Here is an 18,644-nt window from a genome sequence, read left to right on the forward strand (position 1 = left end):
GGAATTTCCTCGGAATATACCGACGGAATTCCGAGGAAACATCAATCCGTCGGAATATTCCGAGGAAATTCCGAGGAACTAGTGTTTGGGGTTTCAAAATCTCGAATGTTTTTTTATAAACGGATCGATCGATGGATTTATGTCCAAAAACGCATCGATCGATCACTATTTCCTTGGAATTTCCTCGGAATATTCCGACGGATTGATGTTTCCTCGGAATTCCGTCGGTATATTCCGAGGAAATTCCGAGGATTTCATTTTCTGTCGGAATGTCAGTCAGAATACCGCTGTTTTCTTGTAGTGTATGAGTTGACTTGACCCCCAAAATTATATAATTTCTCTAAAAGTCAGTTCATGCATCTTATAAGCGTCTTCGGACCAAAGTACAAATCTGCTTTGATCGTGAAGCACTCATGATAGTTATCTAAAGTATTGGGATTTTTTGTAAAACGAAACGAAAAGTGGCTTAAGCCTAAATTAAAGCTTTCCATGGCCTATTTGGTTGTCTCTGGTGTCATAATAATTTCACATATTATACCAAAACTTGTTTACATAATATAAATTCCCGCCTTGAGAGGTTTCCTGACGTACAAGTCACACGGCCTGAAAAGATGATAGTGAGCCAACAGTCTCTCAGTTTCAAAACACTCTTTGGGATATACTACTAAAACAAAAATAAACCTATCGTGAGATTTCACAACTCGGGACTAATATACAAGTAACACCGAGGCGAATCAGTGGTAAGATAACACCCAGTAGAGGCTTAGGAAAAAGGCTGAAACAAGTTCTTAATCCTTGAGAAAGTGGAAGTTGGAGTCATCAGTAAAAATAGGATCATATTAAAAAGTCTTCTTAGGCTTTTTTTTTTTTTTGTAATTTAATCTCATTTTCTTCTGATTCGGCTATACCATCTTACATTCTAAATTCTGTGTTTCGGAATAAATCAAGTCTTCCCAAGTAAGATTGAATATACGACCAATCAGTTAACAACCGATCGCTCTGCCACTGAATTACTAAGGAACAACATGAGATTAATTACATCGAGCTCAAAAGCTGATTTTACATTTTTCAAAGTCCTTTTCGTGCATGCAGTTCGAGATTTCATCGGTTTCAAAAAGGGATGATGTTTGTGTTTATATTCATGAGCTCATGAAAGTATGTAATTGCTAGATTCCCCTCCCAATTCAATTAACCCGACCCGGTTTATTATATAATCTCGATTTCTTCGGATCAAAGAGAAATAAAGAAACAATTGGGCCAAAGTTGATTATATAATCTCGACTTCTACGGATCAAAGAGAAACAAGAAACAATTGGTCCAACTTTTTGGCCCAATGGGCTTTAAGTTTATAACAAAGGACGTTAAACACGACTCCGTCTACCTCCTCCTCCCTCCCTCCGTCTCCAATGGCGGGTTTCAGTTCTCTAATACCTAAAACGTCTCTGAAACGCGCCGTTAACCTATCGGCGCCGTTATCTACTATTCCCGCCGCACGAAATCTCTTTCCCGGAGGAGGACGACGTAATGGTTAGTAGTAGTAGTAGTAGTAGTACACACTCTGTTTTGAGTTTTCATCATCATTCTTTTTAAAAATTCAATCTTTAAGCTGATTTGTATAAGTGGCCGTTTAGGTTTTGAATCTTAGTATCTCTGCGTAATGACTTTAAATTGTTGTAGGTGAGCGAGCTAGTAATCTTCACAAAGCAATTCGTAATGCTGGGACGCTTACTCGTCCATTTCATCGTCTTCTCGGGGTAAAGTCTTCAGCTTTGCAAATGTTTTTTTCCCGTCTTACTACATGTCTGTTGCTTATATGATAAAAGTGTAGAGAGAGACTTTTTTTAAGATTGTGTTTGTATACGTACATCTCACTGTGTTAAGACATGCTGTTTCTCAGGCCAACCAAACAAACAAGCCCGCTTTTTTAAGGGTCCAATCGATGAGCTATCAGTTTGTGGCTGATTCACATTCCCCTCGTAGACCTTCTCTGGAAACTGAGGTACAAGATAGTATACACTCAACATTTGGCTTTATGTTTTGTTTCTTTGAGACACATCTTATACATATATAAGTTATACCACATATGCATACTAATATCTATTCCTGAAATGTTTGTATTCTCATTTAGTGGCCTGTACATCTCGGTAGATTCATATAGTCAATCACAGAACTAATGTTTCTAATGATCCATATACTTTTTGTTAGCAATTTCCTGAGAATTGATCGTGTATATTGATTATGGGATGTGCATTTCATCGTATACATCTTGATGTAGGATGATGTGCAAGATGGTGTGCATTCATCGAAGAAGGAAAACGCTGAAACGCCTAGGAAGCATCAAATGGGAGAGAACATACCCAAGAAGGATAAAATAAAGTTTCTTGTCAACACTGTAAGCAGAAATTTGTAATGTTCTTATGGTCATAGTTTTATTCGTTGGGTTTTATCTGTATCACACATCCTTATTACAAGCTGGTGGACTATGCAGCTTCTTGATATAGAAGATAACAAAGAAGCGGTTTATGGAGCTCTAGATGCTTGGGTTGCTTGGGAACGCAATTTCCCCATTGCTTCTCTCAAAAGAGTCATAGCTATTCTTGAAAAAGAACATCAATGGCATCGTATGGTTCAGGTTTGTGTCACTTAAATGCTCATCAACCGTGAATAAATCAAAGACCAAACCTCTGTTTTAATGGCTTGTAGGTAATAAAGTGGATCCTTAGTAAGGGACAAGGGACCACGATGGGGACATATGGACAGTTGATAAGAGCGTTAGATATGGATCGTAGAGCAGAAGAGGCGCACGCTATCTGGCGTAAGAAAATCGGGCATGATCTTCACTCTGTGCCTTGGCAGCTATGCTTACAGATGACCCGCATTTATTTCCGGAACAACATGTTACAAGAACTTGTTAAGGTATGTCTTTTAGATGATTTGCAGTTTTAGCTTGGTTTAATCCTTCCTTTGTCGTCCCCTCACCGTTGCTGATATCAAACTTGTGTCTGTTTTAATGAAGTTGTTTAGGGATCTGGAGAGGTATGACCGTAAGCCTCCGGATAAACACATTGTGCAGATAGTGGCGGATGCTTACGAGCTTTTAGGAATGGTCGAGGAGAAGGAAAGGGTTTTGGAGAAGTATAGCAGTCTTTTTCTCGGTGCAACATCTGATGAACAATCGAGAAGATCTTCAAGGAAGAAGAAGAAACCAGGTCAGTGTAAATAATCCATTTGAAGCCATGCGTACTCTAATAAAAACATTTAGATTCTTGGAGAAAACCTGACGATTTTAAATTATAATTTCAGCAGTGATGAATCATGAAGCAAAAGCAGAAGACGCAGTAGATGCATCAAAAGCTGAGTTAGACCAAGAATCAGAAGGCTGTCACTGAGAACCGTCCTGAACATGGAGCGTAAGTTGTTTACTCTTCCGACTTTGTTTGGTTATTTTGTACGGTGCAATTCCATGTAAGATTAGATGTGGTTTTCCACTTTGATTTGAAAAGTGCAAGAGTGAAAACAGAAAACACACAAATCCATATATCAAAAGAACACAAGGTTCATACTATTACATAACTTGAAGTACAAAACCACATATCATATAATTTATTATGTAAATTAACATTACATAAAACACAAGACAACTCTAAACGGGCATGTGCGTTCCAACACCGGCCTTGTGCTCGCCCGCATGAGTACCGGGTACATGATGACCTTGACCTGTAGCGTAGTCGGTGTCTCTGTATCCAGGACCATACTTGCTACTGAATGTACCAGCATGAATCAACAAGAGGTAGAGCAGTTGGGTGAACGTAAGGATTATAATGAAGGCTTCAATCATCCTCAATCTCCATCCCCTCCATCCTCCTATGTTTATCTGTTTGCATGCCAACCTTATTCCCAAAAAAAAAAAGGAATACTACATTATGACTTTGCATATTGCTCAATATGTTCTCTTAAATGAACCATTCAAATATTAAAAAAAATAATTAAATGTTTTTTTCATATATGGCCTTTGTAAATATGTGGAAAAATGTCCATGAACTAGATTTGATAAATGAAACTTTTGGCAGCTATATATGATAAATTACCCCATGGCAAGAGCGGTAACAGCCCATGCAACGATAGAGGCAGACCCTGCGGCTGCAAGACTATCGTTCCGCCAGAACCTAATATGGTTACCTCCGGCCAGCTTCGAGGCTATCCCTATAACAGCTGCTAAGATCGAGAAAGTCAGGAAGAATGGCGTTGCTCCGTTGCCTCCAAAACCTAATTAAAATGTTCGATAAATTAGAAACAACTTATTATAACTTCAACTAAATATGATCAAATGTTAAGCAGAGAGATGTAGAGAATAGTTTTACTTGGGTGGTTAGTTTGGCCGTTGATGTATTTATTGATACACCAACTTGCGAAACCAAGTACGATGAGGTACATAACCAGATTCAAGAACAGTAATGGTGCTGCTATGTTTCTTCCCACCGTTGCCATTTTTTTGAATCTCTACAAGCTCTCTTTATTTTACTTCTTTGTCACTCTTATCTAAATCCAACAAAGCTTTACTTGTTCGGTGATCGAGCGATTGTAACGAGAATATGTGACATAGTTTTATATACACACAGCTTAGACGGTTTGGTGGCAAGGAACACGTGTCATGCACAGAGGACCTTCAGTGTTCAGCTGGTTACAGGTGGTGGAGCACGTGTCGTGAGGTTGTTCCAAAGTGTTGGATATAGGCCAGTGTTGTCATTGAGCTCGAATCTTCAAGTGCTTTCTTTATATTATCTCCTTATGTTTTGATCATATTAAATGTTGGAGGCTACCATATATTGGTAAGTATAATTTGTCAGCAATTATTTATGATAGAGGAAAAGTAACCGACTATATATCTACAACGTGGCTTCTTATTCTTTGTTATGTTTCTAAAGAAGGAAAGTAACTTGCAATCAAAGTTATATAATTAGTATACTGGCCACAATGGTTCATAATTCATAAACTGGAGTAGGGGTGGACTGTTCGGGTACCCATTCGGGTTCGGTTCGGATCTAATCGGATTTCGGGTTTTCGGGTTTAAAGATTTCAGTCTCATTCGGATATTTCTAAATTTCGGTTTGAGTTTGGTTCTGATCTTTACGGATTCGGTTCGGATTCGAATAACCCATTTAAATTATTTTTAAAATTTTAATATTCATTATATGCTTAAAAATTTTCAAAATCTATAAATTAAAATAATATATTACATATAAATTTGTATAATATATGTCAAAATACCTAAAATTAACATATAAATTGGTTTGATTTAAATATTTGGATAGAAAATCAATAGATATTTCAAGCATTTTGGTGTTTTGAATATATTTTAGTCATTTTAAACATTTATTTTTGACTATTTATGTATATTTTCAAGTATTTTAAACAACTTTAAAATATCTTATATATTTTGGATGTTTTTAATATATATTAAATCTAAAAATAAGTAATATATTTAGGTATATAAATCTATTTCGAGTACTCGAGATATTTCGGTTCGGATCGGGTTCGGTTTCGGTTCTTTAGGTAACAAAATTTTGAATCCGTTCGGATATTTAATCAATTTTGGTTTGGATTTGGTACTATTTTTCGGATCGGATTCTGTTCGGTTCTTTGGATCCGAATTTTTTGCCCAGCCATAAACTGGAGATGCATATTAAGCAAGCATGGCCAATCCCGAGATCTAAGAGAGCATACACGATTATTAAAAAAATTAATTAAAGCTTTTTTACCAATTTAAAGATCTAAAATGTTATTGTTTTTGCATATGTCCATATAATTTTTTAAAAAAATTATTAGAGGCTCAAAACTAATATTTCATTCGGTTTTGCACAGAACTGAACCTATAGATAACCTTAGCATCATCCGACATTACATATTAAGGTTATTGGATCAACCACAGGTGTGTTCATATAACATTAACTGATTATTGTTTGGTGTAAATAAGTTTGTGAGAGTTCAATGTCGGGAACATTACAACATTTCAGATCCTTTCCTTTCTACTTCTTTCAAACATTTTCTGTATGACACTAACATGAATATCTTATGAGACTTGTAATATTAAACAATCTTCTATAGCCATGATGATAATCTCTCATCTCTTGAAGACTAATGGTCTTTATGATGTTTTGGATGATGAAAGACCTCCGGTTTTCTCAAGATCACGTTGTCTTGCTCGTTCCATTTTCCGCTTTCGCCATTCTTCCAATGCTATATAGAACGTTTGTGTAACAGATCAAAACTCCATATCATAAATGAAAAGATCGTATTGTGGTTGTTACCATTCATACCTTTCAAGCTGGAGGCATCGTTAAGCAAGCGGAATTCCTTGAGGCGTTTAGAGAGATCAACGGCTGTGTTCTGCTTCACATCTTTCTCCAGCTCTGTTTCTTGTCCCCCAGTTCCCTCCTGTTCGATTTCTCGAACCTATCATCATTCAAAGAACACATGACATAATCCTAATTTGGCTTTGAAATGCTACATGGCTGGAAATGTGAACAATGTAGGATAATGTTGTAAGCTCACTCTTTTGATGAGATCTAGAGGTTGCATCGCGAGCCTAATCTCTTCAGCTTCCTTGATATACCGAAGCTGAGCCGCATTTATCAAAGGGTTTATGGTACGGTGAACGAATGAAACAAACAAGAATGGCAAAGTAATGCAGAAGCAAGATGATTCTAACTTCAGTTCAAAAGGCATAATCTAAATTGTTAACAGGTTCTGTTTTGACTTAAGTTTCTTTCTCTTATCCTTTAAATCTTCGGTTAAACTCTTTTTTTTTCTTAGGTAACGATTTATTTATTTGACATGGTGCATCGCATTAGCATTTAAATATTTTGATTCGGTGAACATGATTCCAAATTCAACTACATATATTATGCTTTGAAATATTACTATTAGATCAATTCTATCAGATTAAAATCATATTAAACATTTCTGTTGGTAATTGTGGTCTTCATAAACGCTTTTGACTTCAGTTGATGGAAACACCAAAACAGTAAAAAACATGGAACCATATTTTAAGGAAAGTGAGTTTCATTCCTCAAGAATCAAGAACAGCCACCACAAGAAAACATAACTCATATCACATTTAGATAGCTTCAACTATTTACATTATGAGAGCAAGAAAATACATTTCAAAACCATTCTCTCTGACACGAACAGGATTAATATATCAAAATCTAATAAGCTTACTTTTATGTATACTTATTGAGCAACTTGCCAAACCAAAAAAAACATGTCAATGCTAGCTTTTGAAGAGAAGCGAAACAGGGCTGTTTCTCTGTCTCTCTACTTCTGTTCTTGATGTCTTGGAGCTGCATTAACAATGTTTCAATGTGTTTTTTTTTTTTAATTAGTCAAGAAGAGAAATCAAGAAACCAGAAGATAATCTTTAAAACATACCAAGTCCACTAGCTTCTGAGGTTCCCATGATCCTAAGCCTTTTCACCGAAGTGATAAACATTCTAATACCAAAAAAAGTGTGAAATAACTTTAGATATTAATAGAGAGTAATATGGGTTCTAAACTTCTAATACCAAGCCAATTTTCGATTCTTACCTCCATGGAACATCACCCACAAGCATCCAATCTCCTTCTTTATCCTCGTAAGTGAGTACAAACTCTGATGATCCATCTAGAAGTCTTAAAGGTTTCACCTTTTCCATTGAAGTAGTACCTGAGGATCATGTCAAAGTATAAAATGTCAATCCCAACTCCATTGTCAAAAAGTATAAAGCTTTACTGACCTGTCCTTCCGAAGAACATTTCCTCAAGCGTCTGAGCCAAGTTTTCATAAGAAGAATGAGCTCTCACATCCACTTTTCTTCCTATACCAACTCCATCCTTGTTCACTTTCACAAACCCTGAACCCTTCACTGAGACATCTTTAGGCTCATCTTCCTTCATAACTTTCTTCTTCGCCTCTCCTTGTTCAGCTTTCACAGCTTGTTTGTTAGCCAAACTGTTCATCCTGTGTGACCCCACTGGTGGCCATCCCACAACCTGACTGCTAAAAACAAAACCAACAAAGTTCACTCCTTTACATCATGCAACATCGAAATAAACATAAAGTTATGAGCTTTATTGATTAAAAAAGGAAGAACCTTGAACGAGGAGGAGATGCTCCATGGTGAGAGGAGGAAGAGTCAGCAGCAGCTCGTTTAGACCCAACGGATGGAAAATCTTTAGCCGTTAGAATCCTTCCACGCTCTCTCCACGCGCCGCTGCTGAGGCTGAGTCCTAACCCCAGCTCCAGCTCACTCTCAGCCGGAAGAAGATTAGTCTTCCCCAGCTCAAACTCTGACCCACCACGCATTGTCAATCAAGGAATTCGAAAGGTAGAGACTTTTCAAAAGAGCCGTCCAAGAGAAGAGGCTTTGAGGACACACACTTGATATGGAGACAAAAGCAGAGAGAGTGTGGGTATATAGGGTTTCTTCAGTCTTATTTGAGAGAGAGAGAGAGAGAGAGACAAGAGATGATGAAAGCAGAGTATAGGAGAGAAGTGGGACCCCATCTGTCTTGTAATGACCATACCACAATGCTAATTTTCTAACCAAAGTCTTGTCTTTTGTTTAAATATTAGTTTTATCATACTTTACTTCCCCGACATCATCAAACCTGTTGGTTCAAGCAGGGCTAGAGGAAGAGAGTCCCAAGAACCTTGTTTACAGTTGTGTGCATAACAAATTGTTATAATATTGGCTAACGTTTTGCTTTTTGTTACATTTTTGTTACATAGTTTTTGTATTTGTTCCCACTTGTATTTGTTTTGGTGTAATAAAGGCTATATTGTAATGCTTTCGGATGATAAGTCATTCTTTTAAACATCATTATTATTAGAAAATCGTGGTGATTAGATATTTTCATCATGATGTTGGATGATCCTTTGAAAACTTTAGCAGGGGTCATTGGTTTGTGGAAATTATACTTTTAATCAAAATCATTATCAAGGGAGTACATTGTCTCGTGCTCTGATCGATGGATCTGAAGGAAACTAAAATCATTACTGAGCTAAATGGTTGTATCATATATGAACCAAATATGTTTAGTTTTGGCTTGATTTTTATCTTATCTTTTTCAAAGATTTGGTCCACCTCTCTGATTAATTACAAAAAAAAACTCTTGACATAGTTACCAACATATTTAGCGCTCTCATCAATAATAGATAAACTAAATTATAACCTACATATGAATATGCTGTGATCCCTATATTCAATAAATTCAGTATATGAAATTATGAATGGTGATAAGTAGTTTGGGAAAATTGTTTTTTAGGCGAAAAAATAATAATTATATTTTATTAGGCTAATTCCTATTTTGTATATCTCTTATCTCTAATGTCTTTTAGTATTTTCGAAAATAAATCAAATAAATAGTTTTATAAACTAAAAAAATTGGAAAATGTAACTTGATAAAATACATATATTAACTTAGTGGTATTTTTTCCAGCTCTAAAAATGTTTAAATCATAATTTCAGATTTTGTTTTACAAAAAATAGAATTAACGTTGTACATGGGAATAAAATATTTGAAAATATTCAGTTTCCATATATGAAAATATCAAAAATAAAATTAAAATATATCTAAATATTAAAATATATTTTATTAATTGTTATTAGTTATTTTAATTATAATAATATATTTTATTATAATATTAAATATATCTAAATATATTGTAATTATTTATTAATTGTAGTTACGAATTAAAAATTTAAAATTTAAGGGCATTATTGCCATTTTGAAAATAATTAGCCTAATAAAATATATGAAATTAGTCTAATAGTATATAATTATCATTTTTTGGTATAAAAAACAATTTTTCGGTGTAGTTTTATGTTTCATTCATTTGTGTATTAAATTTTTTTTTTGTAACTTGAGTTTAAAATTTTACTCTGATACTATCACAATTTCCCCTATTTTGCAAGCAATTATTTTTCTTTTAAATGTAAAACAAGGATAACACCATGACAAATAATCAATCAACAGTGATAAGATTAACATTTCTTTTACAAGAAACACTGTTGCATAATTCACTCCCGCGCTTTTTCACCTTCTCCACCCCAAAAGAAAATTAATAATAATATCATTCGGTCCAAAAAAAAAATTGAACACAATAAAAAATCATAAAGAGCTCAAATCATCAGCAGAGTATGTGCGGTGCACGCGACCACCACCCCCACCTTTCTTCGACTCATCAGCAGCAGCACCACCACCGCCGCCGCATACGAAACTGCATTCAACGCCACAAATCTTACTGAAACACGAGAAAAGACCGTTACCTTCAGAACTATGACGACGGTTAGCATTTTTCGCCGCTGGAGTTTTCCGTCTAGAACTTCTTCCTCCATTGGCAGCATAAACAACCGAACCGTCGTAATCAGTACTGCTCACTTGGCTTGACCCTATGTCGTACAACGGTGGCAGCTCCGTCCTCCACATCTCAAGCTTCGAACGCGCTCCTTCGATGCTAGAGTCGTCAACGCTCCAGTCACTAAGTATCGAGCTTTCCGTCTCGTGAGATTTATTTTTTGCCACTTCTGATGAAGACGGACCTAGCTCCGAGTCGGTTAAGATTCTCCTTCCCGCTAGGTTCGATGACCTCATCGGTGTACCGTAGTCGTGATGAGACTTCATCGGTGTAGCCTTGTAGTTTGAACGTATCGGAGTTGAGCCAACGATGTTTGACCTCCTTGGAGTTGTTCCGTACATGTTGGACCGTCTCGGAGTCTGCATGGGAGTTAGTTCGACCATGTTGGGACGCATTGTTGGTGACATGCCGACTATGTTTGATCTCATTGGAGTTGATCTAATACCGTTAGGTTGCATCGGTGTTGATGATACGATGTTTGATCTCAACGGTGTTCCGTGTCTTGACAAGTAGGGAGAAGCTCTTCCTCGGTTATAGTCTTTAACCGGTCTTTGTTTCTCGTGCATTGGTGTCTTTCTCGGCGTTTTACGTGACTGATGATAGGAACCGTAAGGTGGAGGTTCTTGAGTCGCCACATGCACGTTTGGTTTCACCCTAGTTGATGGTTCCGTGAGATCCGACTCGATAGAGTCATGGCCGAATCTGAAAATTTGGGGCCATAAACATTTATTAAAACCTTTGTAAAAAAATAAAAATTTCATAATTTACGGACCTAAAAGCACTCCAATAAGAGGTTTTTCTACGTAGATTTCTAAAAATACATATATATATATATGTATATATGTATATATAAATATTATTATTTCATTACGAGTATCTAAATTTCATGGGAAACCCAACCAAAAGTATGTAAACGAACATCCTTTCGGTTGGATTTCCCGTAAATTTTAGATACTTATAATTAAATAATGATATTTATCATATACATGCATATATTTTTAGAAACCCATGTAGAGAAAACCTCATTTGGGTTGCTCTAAACTTATGTAAAAATGTCAAAAAAAAATTAGGATCAATGCCAATGTTTCGCTGGGCTCGAACCAAATTCGGCCTTGGATAGAGTCGTACCTTTGCCTCGGGACGTTATGTGTGTTGCTTGGAGGTGTGTAAGCGTCTTCAGAGTCAGTCGTGGTTGGTACAGCTTCAGTTTCACTGCTTCCAACTGCACTCGCTGGCTTTCTGGTAGCCAAACGGCTTCTCTCAGCTCTGCTTAAAAGATCAGAAACAACCATAGAGCTCGTATCACTCTTCGTACGACGAAACTCAGGTCTCGAGACAACAGATTGAAACTGCCTCGACGTAGACGGAGATTGCGGATTCTTAGAGCTCCCTTTGTTGCTGTTCAAATGCAAATGCTGTAGATGACGATCCTCTTCACCAAGCAAGTCTCTATACCCCACGGCTGACGAGTCCATATGCGTGTAGAGCGGCATGCTTCTCATTGAGCCATCAAGCACTCCAACACCGATATTCAATATCCCTTGAGGACGGCCTGAGGTACGACGAACTTGAAGGGCTACGAATCTCATCCCCGGAGGCGGCGTGCGGCGGTACTCGTTGTTGCTGGTCCTGTATCCTGGACGACGGTTAGGCGGGATGAGGTTGCTGATGAGTACACGGACCGTGCCTACGTGGACGTCTCTGAACCAATGCAAGGCGTAGATTTCGATGACGACGGCGGATGTGTCGGCGTAGAGAAACTCTTCGTTGACTCTGAATACGAATTTGTCGTTCCACGTTGGGTTTGCTCCGCCGTTGTAGTCAACGCGTGTGGTGAGTTTACGTTCGGAATGAACCCATGCCACGGCGTATGTCTTCATCTTGCGGGCAACAGGAGCTAAGTCTTGAGCTGAGATTATGTTCAGCTCTAGGAGCTGGAACGATGGGAACATCATCGACATTGTGATCAAAGAGTTTGTATTTTCAAATCAATGTTTTTCTGGATGCATTTTTTTTTGGGGGAAGAGGTGTGAAAGAGGAGGAGAATTGCGAGAGGAACAATTAGATGTTTCTCTCTCGCAATTCTTGATTCTTGATTGTGATCAGAAGTTGGATGGTGAATGAAGAAGAGGTAAGATTGTTTGGTCAATGGTTGCCATATCCGAAAGATTAGGAAGAAAGGTAATTAATAATGGCCATTGCTTTTTTTTGTTTGTTTAATTTTAGGTTTGTATTTGTGAGAAAGACAACGGATGAGTCTATTAGGAGGAGAAATGTGGTGTGTCTTTAGCTGACGTTTTGCTTATATTAGGGATGACTCGTTGGCATTAGTGATGAACCTATATGCACCAACGTTTACGTGTTTTTTTTATTGCATGGCTCATATAGGAAAATAATAGTTGGTGTGAATGGTGTGAAAATAGTGTCTCAGATGATGACTAAAAGGAGTAAAGATGTTGAGCATGTTTTTATCCCATAAAACCCTTAATGGGTTTTTTTTTTTGATTAAAAACAAAAAAAATTAAAAAATGCACCAATCACGACCCGCCACGTGTCAGTGGGGGCCCGCGAACAGTCCAAAACCCCAACAATAGTCGATCGGGCTTTTTGTTACCGATTTTTTGTGTTTTTGTGGGGTTTACCACTATTTTTTGGGTAAAAACCCCTTCCAGGACCCCGCGATGCACATGGGCAAAATTATACAATGGCCAAAATAGATCACATAACCCCTAGGCTTATACTATCAAAGATTATAGTCACATAATTTGAACAATTCATCAACCCAAGTTCAAAAAGGAGTGATCATGTAAAACTTTACAGTTCTACAGTAGATAAAAGAGAAAACTTAACTAAGCTTATGGAGTGATGAATGGGTTAATTAGAAAGAAAGTAAACTTGAGAGAGAAATTTGTAAACAAAAAATAATACTTTTAAGTGGTGGTTGGTACTTTGCCGTTTTCGCGGGAAAATCTTATCCTCATGTCTTGACTGAGAGTCACTTAAACTGTCTTCATTCAGTCGTTGTATCAGGATCAATGTCCACAAATAACACGATTCGTTCCACCATTTAATCTAAAGGATTGAATTGAATCTAAGTTGAAGACTTTGAACGTGCGGGTTTTAGAGAGCAAAGATGATCAAGAGCGAGCCATCTCTCTCAAACCCGAAGATCCGGCTACTGGAATCGAGGAGGGAACTGTTGGTGATTCGGTTGACGCCGGCTTCAGATTTGCCAAGCACAACACCTATATCTTGTCGATCAAGGAAGAGGACAGTCAAACTGAGCGGGGAGATGAAGATAGTTTTGATAATGAACAACCACCAAGTCCTCCTATGCATTTATCTGCAGGGCTTGAGATTGATAAGTTCGATATATATGGTAAAGAAATCAACTTCGATTTACCGAGTTTCGATGATGAGAGTTGTGGTGATTACTACAAGAGAATGCTCGATGAGTATCCATCACATCCTTTGCTTCTCAAAAACTATGCCAGTTTCTTGGAGGTATCTTGATTCATTCCAACCACAATGACTCTGTTTTGAAGTAGTTTCTATTAGTGGCAAGTTTTTGTAATCCTAAAAACAGCAAAGGGGAGATCTTAAGGGAGCAGAAGAGTATTATCATAAGTGTACTGAAGGTTATCATAAGTGTACTGAAGTTGAGCCTAGTGATGGAGTAGCTTTAGCAAACTACGGTAGATTAGTGATGCTACTTTGAACGTGCAGTTCAAGCATCTCTATATCCTCCATATATTAATAGAAAAACATTTAAAAAATTGTAACCTTAAGTTTGTAACAATTACAAAAAGATCTTGATGAATCTGTTCTATTAAAATAGCAGTGTGACCCATTGATAAAAGTATGGTCCAACTATTATTTCTTTTATCTTTATCATTATTTAGAATATTATTTATTATGCTTTATGCCATTAGACTTATATTTAAATTACCAATTAAAAAGACCTAAAAAGATGTAAAACAAAAAATATACCCGCCCTTAAAAAAGGGCGGGTCAGAATCTAGTTATCACTTAATTAAGATGTAAATTTACCTTAGACAGCTTTACAATCAATTTAAAAAAGGTTGGTCCAAAATCGAGGATGGATTCGCTAGGGACATTGTATAAATAAACTCTACTTATAAGAACCGTATATAATAACACGAGCATAAGAAGATTGTATACTAGATATGGTTTATGTTTAATTAACTAAACACGAGCAGATCAAGATTGTATACTCAATATGGATTATTATTATTGTTATCTAAACTATACTTAGAAGAACCGTATGTTCCTCCATTTGTTTAGATTTCTGAAGATTACAAGAAAAAATTTCAAAATAGATTTTTTGTGTAAGGGACAATCATATGTTAAGAACTATATAGGATTGTATATGATCACGTTGTGAGAAGTTTGTTTATGTAACACGGACATTGTGGCAATATTGTTTATTGCATAATGTTTGTTTATTGCATATGTTTAGACTTAATTCTTTACTAAAGTTGCAACAAAACCAGCAGAAGCCATAATATATAGGGGATAAACTTCTGTACATTTTGTTTTCGAAAACTGAAGAAGGTGGCCCGGTTTGTGTATCGTTGATGTGGAAATTATTTTTTAATTGAACCGAACGAAATCGAAAGAAAAATATGGTCGGTATAAGATAAATTGACAAAATGTTATTAAAAATAAATATACTTTAAGTTTGTTTGGAATGTCATAGTCATAAAATGTCATAAGAAACAGTTGTTTCTATGGGATGACGTATCCTATGCTCAGTGTAGTAAGCACCACGAGAACGACTCAACACGCTGGACTGAGAATGAAGTAGACAAGGGTATGCAGAGCCGTCAGTCCTCCAACAAGGGTGACTGTGTCAGCATATGGACGCAGAATATCGGTCGCAGAGCCTGGAGCCAACATGCAGAATATCCAGTACGAAATTGCCATTCGTAGTTACGGTTGTAATTACGGTTTAATGTAGGCATAAGCGGCTTAATTTGAAGAAATCCGTTAGTCTTGTTGTACTCTGCGGGAATGATTATGTATGTTCCTAGTAACACAAAAAGAGCGACGATTTTCTTATTGACGTTTGATAATTTTTTTTTTTTTTTTTGAGATTTCAGACTTCAACCTCATCCATCCTTATAATTTCATTATTTTACAGTTTTTTTGTTTTTTCCTTATTTTTTCCAAATATTTTCTTAGTTAATATTATATTTACATTTGTTATATTAGTTTATAAATTTACAGTTATATTTAGATCATCTCCCAAAACTCTGGAACGACAACTATGATCAATTGATTCTTAGTAATATTTGAAAATAGGACATCACGTTGGAGTCCACAAAGTCGCAAGACGTAATTTCGTCTCATGAGCAGCTCCATGGTATGTCTTATTTTGTTTTTAGTTTTCTAATTCTTTTCTTTAATAATTCATTCCCTGTAACATGATTATGATGTACTATGAAGTTCATGTAATCGATGATAATTTTTTTTGTAAAAAAAATGATGATAATTTCCTACCTTTGAGTCTATTTTAAGCCCTTGAATGCATGGTCTCTCTTCTTTGTGTGTTTTACGTATATAAAATTACTTTGTTTCTATAATATTGATAATAAGTTCCTTTAATGTGTTAATCAGGTATAAAAAGTTCTACATCTTACTAAGTTCAAAAAAAAGTTCTACATCTTACTTTTTCTTAGATGATTAAAAAGCATTTTATTCTGAAAACACGAGTTTACCAGGTTACATAATCAAAATGGAGTTCCATTGTTCTTTTAAAATGTTAAATTATAAATAGAATACATTACAAGGCACAACTAAATAATCAAAGTTCATGTCTCGGTTCGATTTGGTTTGTTGGGAGTACATGGACTGTCTAACCATAAACCTTACCCAACAATGCAAAGCAAGCTTGGGTATTTTCAGAAATGACAGAATAAACCTAATCTCCCAACGATGTAATTAATCTCTTATGAAAACGTTTATTACGGATATATAGCGACCAAATCAAGATGAATGAAAACGTTTATTACGGATATAGATATTACATATTTTATCCATATTCCATAGTTAGCAGCTTCAATATTTGAAACCACCCAATTTCTATAATTACAGTAATTAAATTTATGAAATCGTGGAGTATATTATTGATATATCCATAGTTGGACGCTTCAATATTTTGAAACAATCAGATTTCCATAAATAAGGAAATTAAATTTGGAAAATCTTGGAGTATTTTATCTATGTTTCCATACTTGGAGGTTTCATATTCTTTATGCATAATTAAAAATTCTATAAGATATGGAATGCTACAAAGTCTTGCACGATCCTTTCTAAAAAATCAATAATTAATATCATCATTTCCGTAAATACGTTGGTATTAGGTATTCAAAGGATATTGAATCCGTAATTAATCTGTCATTTAATTCTCATATCTCTCTTTTGCTATATAATAAGATGACTTCTTCAGTTCTTCCTATCTTCCTCACTCTTAAACGGCCTCCTAGATTTCTATTAAAAGTTCTTTTCAATCGTTTGAGATGGCTACTGGTAACATGACTCTCGAGAAGATCAAAGCTGATGTGACAATGAATGCCAATGTTGGCAAAAGGGCTTACGTCACTTTCCTCGCTGGCAACAAAGATTACTGGATGGGTGTGGTCGGTCTAGCCAAAGGACTTCGTAAGGTGAAGTCAGCTTATCCTCTTATGGTGGCCTGTCTCCCGGATGTGCCTGAGGAACACCGTCAAATTTTGGTGGCTCAGGGATGCATAGTCCGTGAGATTAAACCGGTCGTTCCTCCAGAGAACAAAACCGGTTATTCCATGGCTTATTTTGTTCTCAACTATTCCAAACTTCGTATTTGGGAGGTAAGAAAAATAATATATGAACATATCATTTTTTGTCTTTATTTACATGTTGAAACATAACTAGCATATCTAACAACGTACTTATGAACACATATAATGCAGTTTGTGGAGTATGAGAAGGTGATGTATTTGGATGGAGATATTCAAGTGTTTGGTAACATCGATCATCTTTTCGACACTCCTTCCGGTTACTTGTACGCGGTTAAAGATTGCTTTTGCGAAATATCATGGTGCAATACTACTCAGTACAAGATCGGTTACTGCCAACAATCACCTGAAAAGGTGACATGGCCGGTGGAAACTCTCGGTTCTCCGCCGCCTACCTATTTCAACGCTGGTATGTTACTGTTTGAGCCAAATCTTGTCGTGTACGAGGATCTCCTTCGTGTTGTTCAGATCACTACTCCAACGTATTTTGCTGAACAGGTTTGGTTTTATCTTCTTTGTTTTTCATTATTTGATTTGAGGTTTCATTATTTTATGTTAATATTATTGGTTATCTTTTGTAGGATTTTCTGAATATGTATTTCAGAGACACCTACAAGCCAATTCCTTCCACCTACAACCTTGTATTGGCTATGTTATGGCGTCACCCGGAACATGTTGACCTTAACCAAATCCGTGTGGTCCATTACTGTGCAAATGTACGTTTTAATTTGTTTTAATTCCATAATCTTTTTTCTTGTCTTATTTTTAGATATATAAAATGCTCTCGTCTGAATCAATTTCATAGGGCTCAAAGCCATGGAAATATGATGAAACCGAAGAACACATGGAGCGTGAAGACATAAAAATGCTGGTGAAGAAATGGTGGGATATTTATGAAGATCCAAGTTTGGACTACAAGAACTTTATGGAAACTGAGTCTAAGTTGAATCCGATCACTACTGCAGTCTTAACTACCAAGGAGTCTGATGATGGTGATGTTCTCACGAGCCTTGCCCCCTCAGCAGCATAGCCAATCTTTTAGCCCAAGCTATACTATGCAACCTTTTTTTTTCGTTTTCGGTTTTTGGTTTTAAGAAAGGTTTAGCTATATATATAATTTATCATAATTATATATAGCGACCTCGTTTGAGCTTTATGTTTGTGAGATTAGAGGTGGTTGGTCTTGTGTTTTGGTTTGCCTTTTGTGTCATTGCCGACCTTGATCAACCATGCATGCCTTTGTATCTCTTTTGCTTTATCATTAATCAATAATAAAAACTTTCTTTTGGCTTTCATTCTCTATTAATATTCGTTCATTCTTTTGCAAAACAATTTAATTTATATTTGTTCGAAAAGCTAAGATGATTTTTAGTATAATTATGAATATTATCAGTAGTCTCTAGCCTCTTCAAGTCCAGTGTTGTCAATTGCGTTGGTTATTTCTA

The 18,644-nt window shown here is 36.2% G+C and overlaps 7 protein-coding genes across 12 annotated transcripts; 3 read left to right on the forward strand and 4 right to left on the reverse strand.

Moving 5' to 3' along the window:
• The first annotated feature begins 1,396 nt into the window (after positions 1 to 1,396).
• Positions 1,397 to 3,565, forward strand: LOC106309767 (pentatricopeptide repeat-containing protein At4g18975, chloroplastic-like). Of its 6 annotated transcripts, none has more exons than XM_013746894.1 (8): positions 1,397 to 1,527; positions 1,675 to 1,754; positions 1,898 to 1,999; positions 2,276 to 2,392; positions 2,489 to 2,632; positions 2,704 to 2,916; positions 3,017 to 3,209; positions 3,304 to 3,565. In XM_013746894.1, exons 1-8 carry the CDS (start codon positions 1,407 to 1,409, stop codon positions 3,387 to 3,389), a joined length of 1,056 nt encoding a protein of 351 aa, XP_013602348.1. In that variant the 5' UTR covers positions 1,397 to 1,406; the 3' UTR covers positions 3,390 to 3,565. The 6 variants fall into 6 exon arrangements, with proteins under 6 accessions (XP_013602348.1, XP_013602350.1, XP_013602351.1 ...); XM_013746896.1 differs by having other exon boundaries at positions 3,307 to 3,565; XM_013746897.1 differs by having other exon boundaries at positions 1,937 to 1,999.
• Positions 3,518 to 4,576, reverse strand: LOC106309768. Its single transcript, XM_013746900.1, has 3 exons — positions 4,362 to 4,576; positions 4,089 to 4,266; positions 3,518 to 3,890 (listed from the first exon to the last, which is right to left on the reverse strand). The coding sequence occupies exons 1-3, from the start codon at positions 4,486 to 4,488 to the stop codon at positions 3,644 to 3,646; spliced, it is 552 nt and encodes a 183-aa protein (XP_013602354.1). The 5' UTR covers positions 4,489 to 4,576; the 3' UTR covers positions 3,518 to 3,643.
• A 1,569-nt stretch (positions 4,577 to 6,145) lies between these two features.
• Positions 6,146 to 6,726, reverse strand: LOC106309410. The gene is made up of 3 exons (XM_013746436.1): positions 6,553 to 6,726; positions 6,318 to 6,453; positions 6,146 to 6,237 (listed from the first exon to the last, which is right to left on the reverse strand). Exons 1-3 carry the CDS (start codon positions 6,724 to 6,726, stop codon positions 6,146 to 6,148), a joined length of 402 nt encoding a protein of 133 aa, XP_013601890.1.
• A 370-nt stretch (positions 6,727 to 7,096) lies between these two features.
• On the reverse strand, positions 7,097 to 8,481 carry LOC106308095 (auxin-responsive protein IAA12-like). The gene is given in 6 exon segments (XM_013745220.1): positions 7,097 to 7,318; positions 7,321 to 7,343; positions 7,432 to 7,493; positions 7,588 to 7,705; positions 7,776 to 8,035; positions 8,133 to 8,481. Coding segments are annotated over 6 exon segments (720 nt in total). The 5' UTR covers positions 8,345 to 8,481; the 3' UTR covers positions 7,097 to 7,273.
• Positions 8,482 to 9,957: 1,476 nt separating this feature from the next.
• On the reverse strand, positions 9,958 to 12,513 carry LOC106308094. Its single transcript, XM_013745219.1, has 2 exons — positions 11,528 to 12,513; positions 9,958 to 11,101 (listed from the first exon to the last, which is right to left on the reverse strand). The coding sequence occupies exons 1-2, from the start codon at positions 12,358 to 12,360 to the stop codon at positions 10,153 to 10,155; spliced, it is 1,782 nt and encodes a 593-aa protein (XP_013600673.1). The 5' UTR covers positions 12,361 to 12,513; the 3' UTR covers positions 9,958 to 10,152.
• A 970-nt stretch (positions 12,514 to 13,483) lies between these two features.
• On the forward strand, positions 13,484 to 14,117 carry LOC106309411 (the record flags this gene model as incomplete). The annotated part of the gene is made up of 2 exons (XM_013746437.1): positions 13,484 to 13,903; positions 13,986 to 14,117. Coding segments are annotated over 2 exons (552 nt in total), but the record flags the coding sequence as incomplete, so codon positions are not given.
• Positions 14,118 to 16,941: 2,824 nt separating this feature from the next.
• On the forward strand, positions 16,942 to 18,229 carry LOC106311113 (galactinol synthase 6-like). Its single transcript, XM_013748344.1, has 4 exons — positions 16,942 to 17,271; positions 17,374 to 17,697; positions 17,781 to 17,915; positions 18,005 to 18,229. The coding sequence occupies exons 1-4, from the start codon at positions 16,942 to 16,944 to the stop codon at positions 18,227 to 18,229; spliced, it is 1,014 nt and encodes a 337-aa protein (XP_013603798.1).
• The last annotated feature ends 415 nt before the right edge of the window (positions 18,230 to 18,644 follow it).

Source organism: Brassica oleracea, chromosome C8 (assembly GCF_000695525.1).
Source record: "Brassica oleracea var. oleracea cultivar TO1000 chromosome C8, BOL, whole genome shotgun sequence".
Classification (NCBI taxonomy): domain Eukaryota; kingdom Viridiplantae; phylum Streptophyta; class Magnoliopsida; order Brassicales; family Brassicaceae; genus Brassica; species Brassica oleracea.

Coding starts and splice junctions, on each gene's coding strand:
- LOC106309767 (XM_013746894.1), top strand. CDS start 1,407: ATGGCGGGTTTCAGTTCTCTAATACCTAAAACGTCTCTGAAACGCGCC. Junction 1,528..1,674: donor CGGAGGAGGACGACGTAATG/GTTAGTAGTAGT, acceptor TTTAAATTGTTG/TAGGTGAGCGAGCTAGTAAT. Junction 2,633..2,703: donor AATGGCATCGTATGGTTCAG/GTTTGTGTCACT, acceptor AATGGCTTGTAG/GTAATAAAGTGGATCCTTAG.
- LOC106309768 (XM_013746900.1), bottom strand. CDS start 4,488: ATGGCAACGGTGGGAAGAAACATAGCAGCACCATTACTGTTCTTGAAT. Junction 4,267..4,361: donor CGGCCAAACTAACCACCCAA/GTAAAACTATTC, acceptor CATTTTAATTAG/GTTTTGGAGGCAACGGAGCA. Junction 3,891..4,088: donor GTTACCGCTCTTGCCATGGG/GTAATTTATCAT, acceptor TTTGGGAATAAG/GTTGGCATGCAAACAGATAA.
- LOC106309410 (XM_013746436.1), bottom strand. CDS start 6,726: ATGCCTTTTGAACTGAAGTTAGAATCATCTTGCTTCTGCATTACTTTG. Junction 6,454..6,552: donor CTCTAGATCTCATCAAAAGA/GTGAGCTTACAA, acceptor GAATGATGATAG/GTTCGAGAAATCGAACAGGA. Junction 6,238..6,317: donor CGATGCCTCCAGCTTGAAAG/GTATGAATGGTA, acceptor CGTTCTATATAG/CATTGGAAGAATGGCGAAAG.
- LOC106308094 (XM_013745219.1), bottom strand. CDS start 12,360: ATGTCGATGATGTTCCCATCGTTCCAGCTCCTAGAGCTGAACATAATC. Junction 11,102..11,527: donor CATAACGTCCCGAGGCAAAG/GTACGACTCTAT, acceptor CCAAATTTTCAG/ATTCGGCCATGACTCTATCG.
- LOC106311113 (XM_013748344.1), top strand. CDS start 16,942: ATGGCTACTGGTAACATGACTCTCGAGAAGATCAAAGCTGATGTGACA. Junction 17,272..17,373: donor CCAAACTTCGTATTTGGGAG/GTAAGAAAAATA, acceptor CATATAATGCAG/TTTGTGGAGTATGAGAAGGT. Junction 17,698..17,780: donor CAACGTATTTTGCTGAACAG/GTTTGGTTTTAT, acceptor TATCTTTTGTAG/GATTTTCTGAATATGTATTT.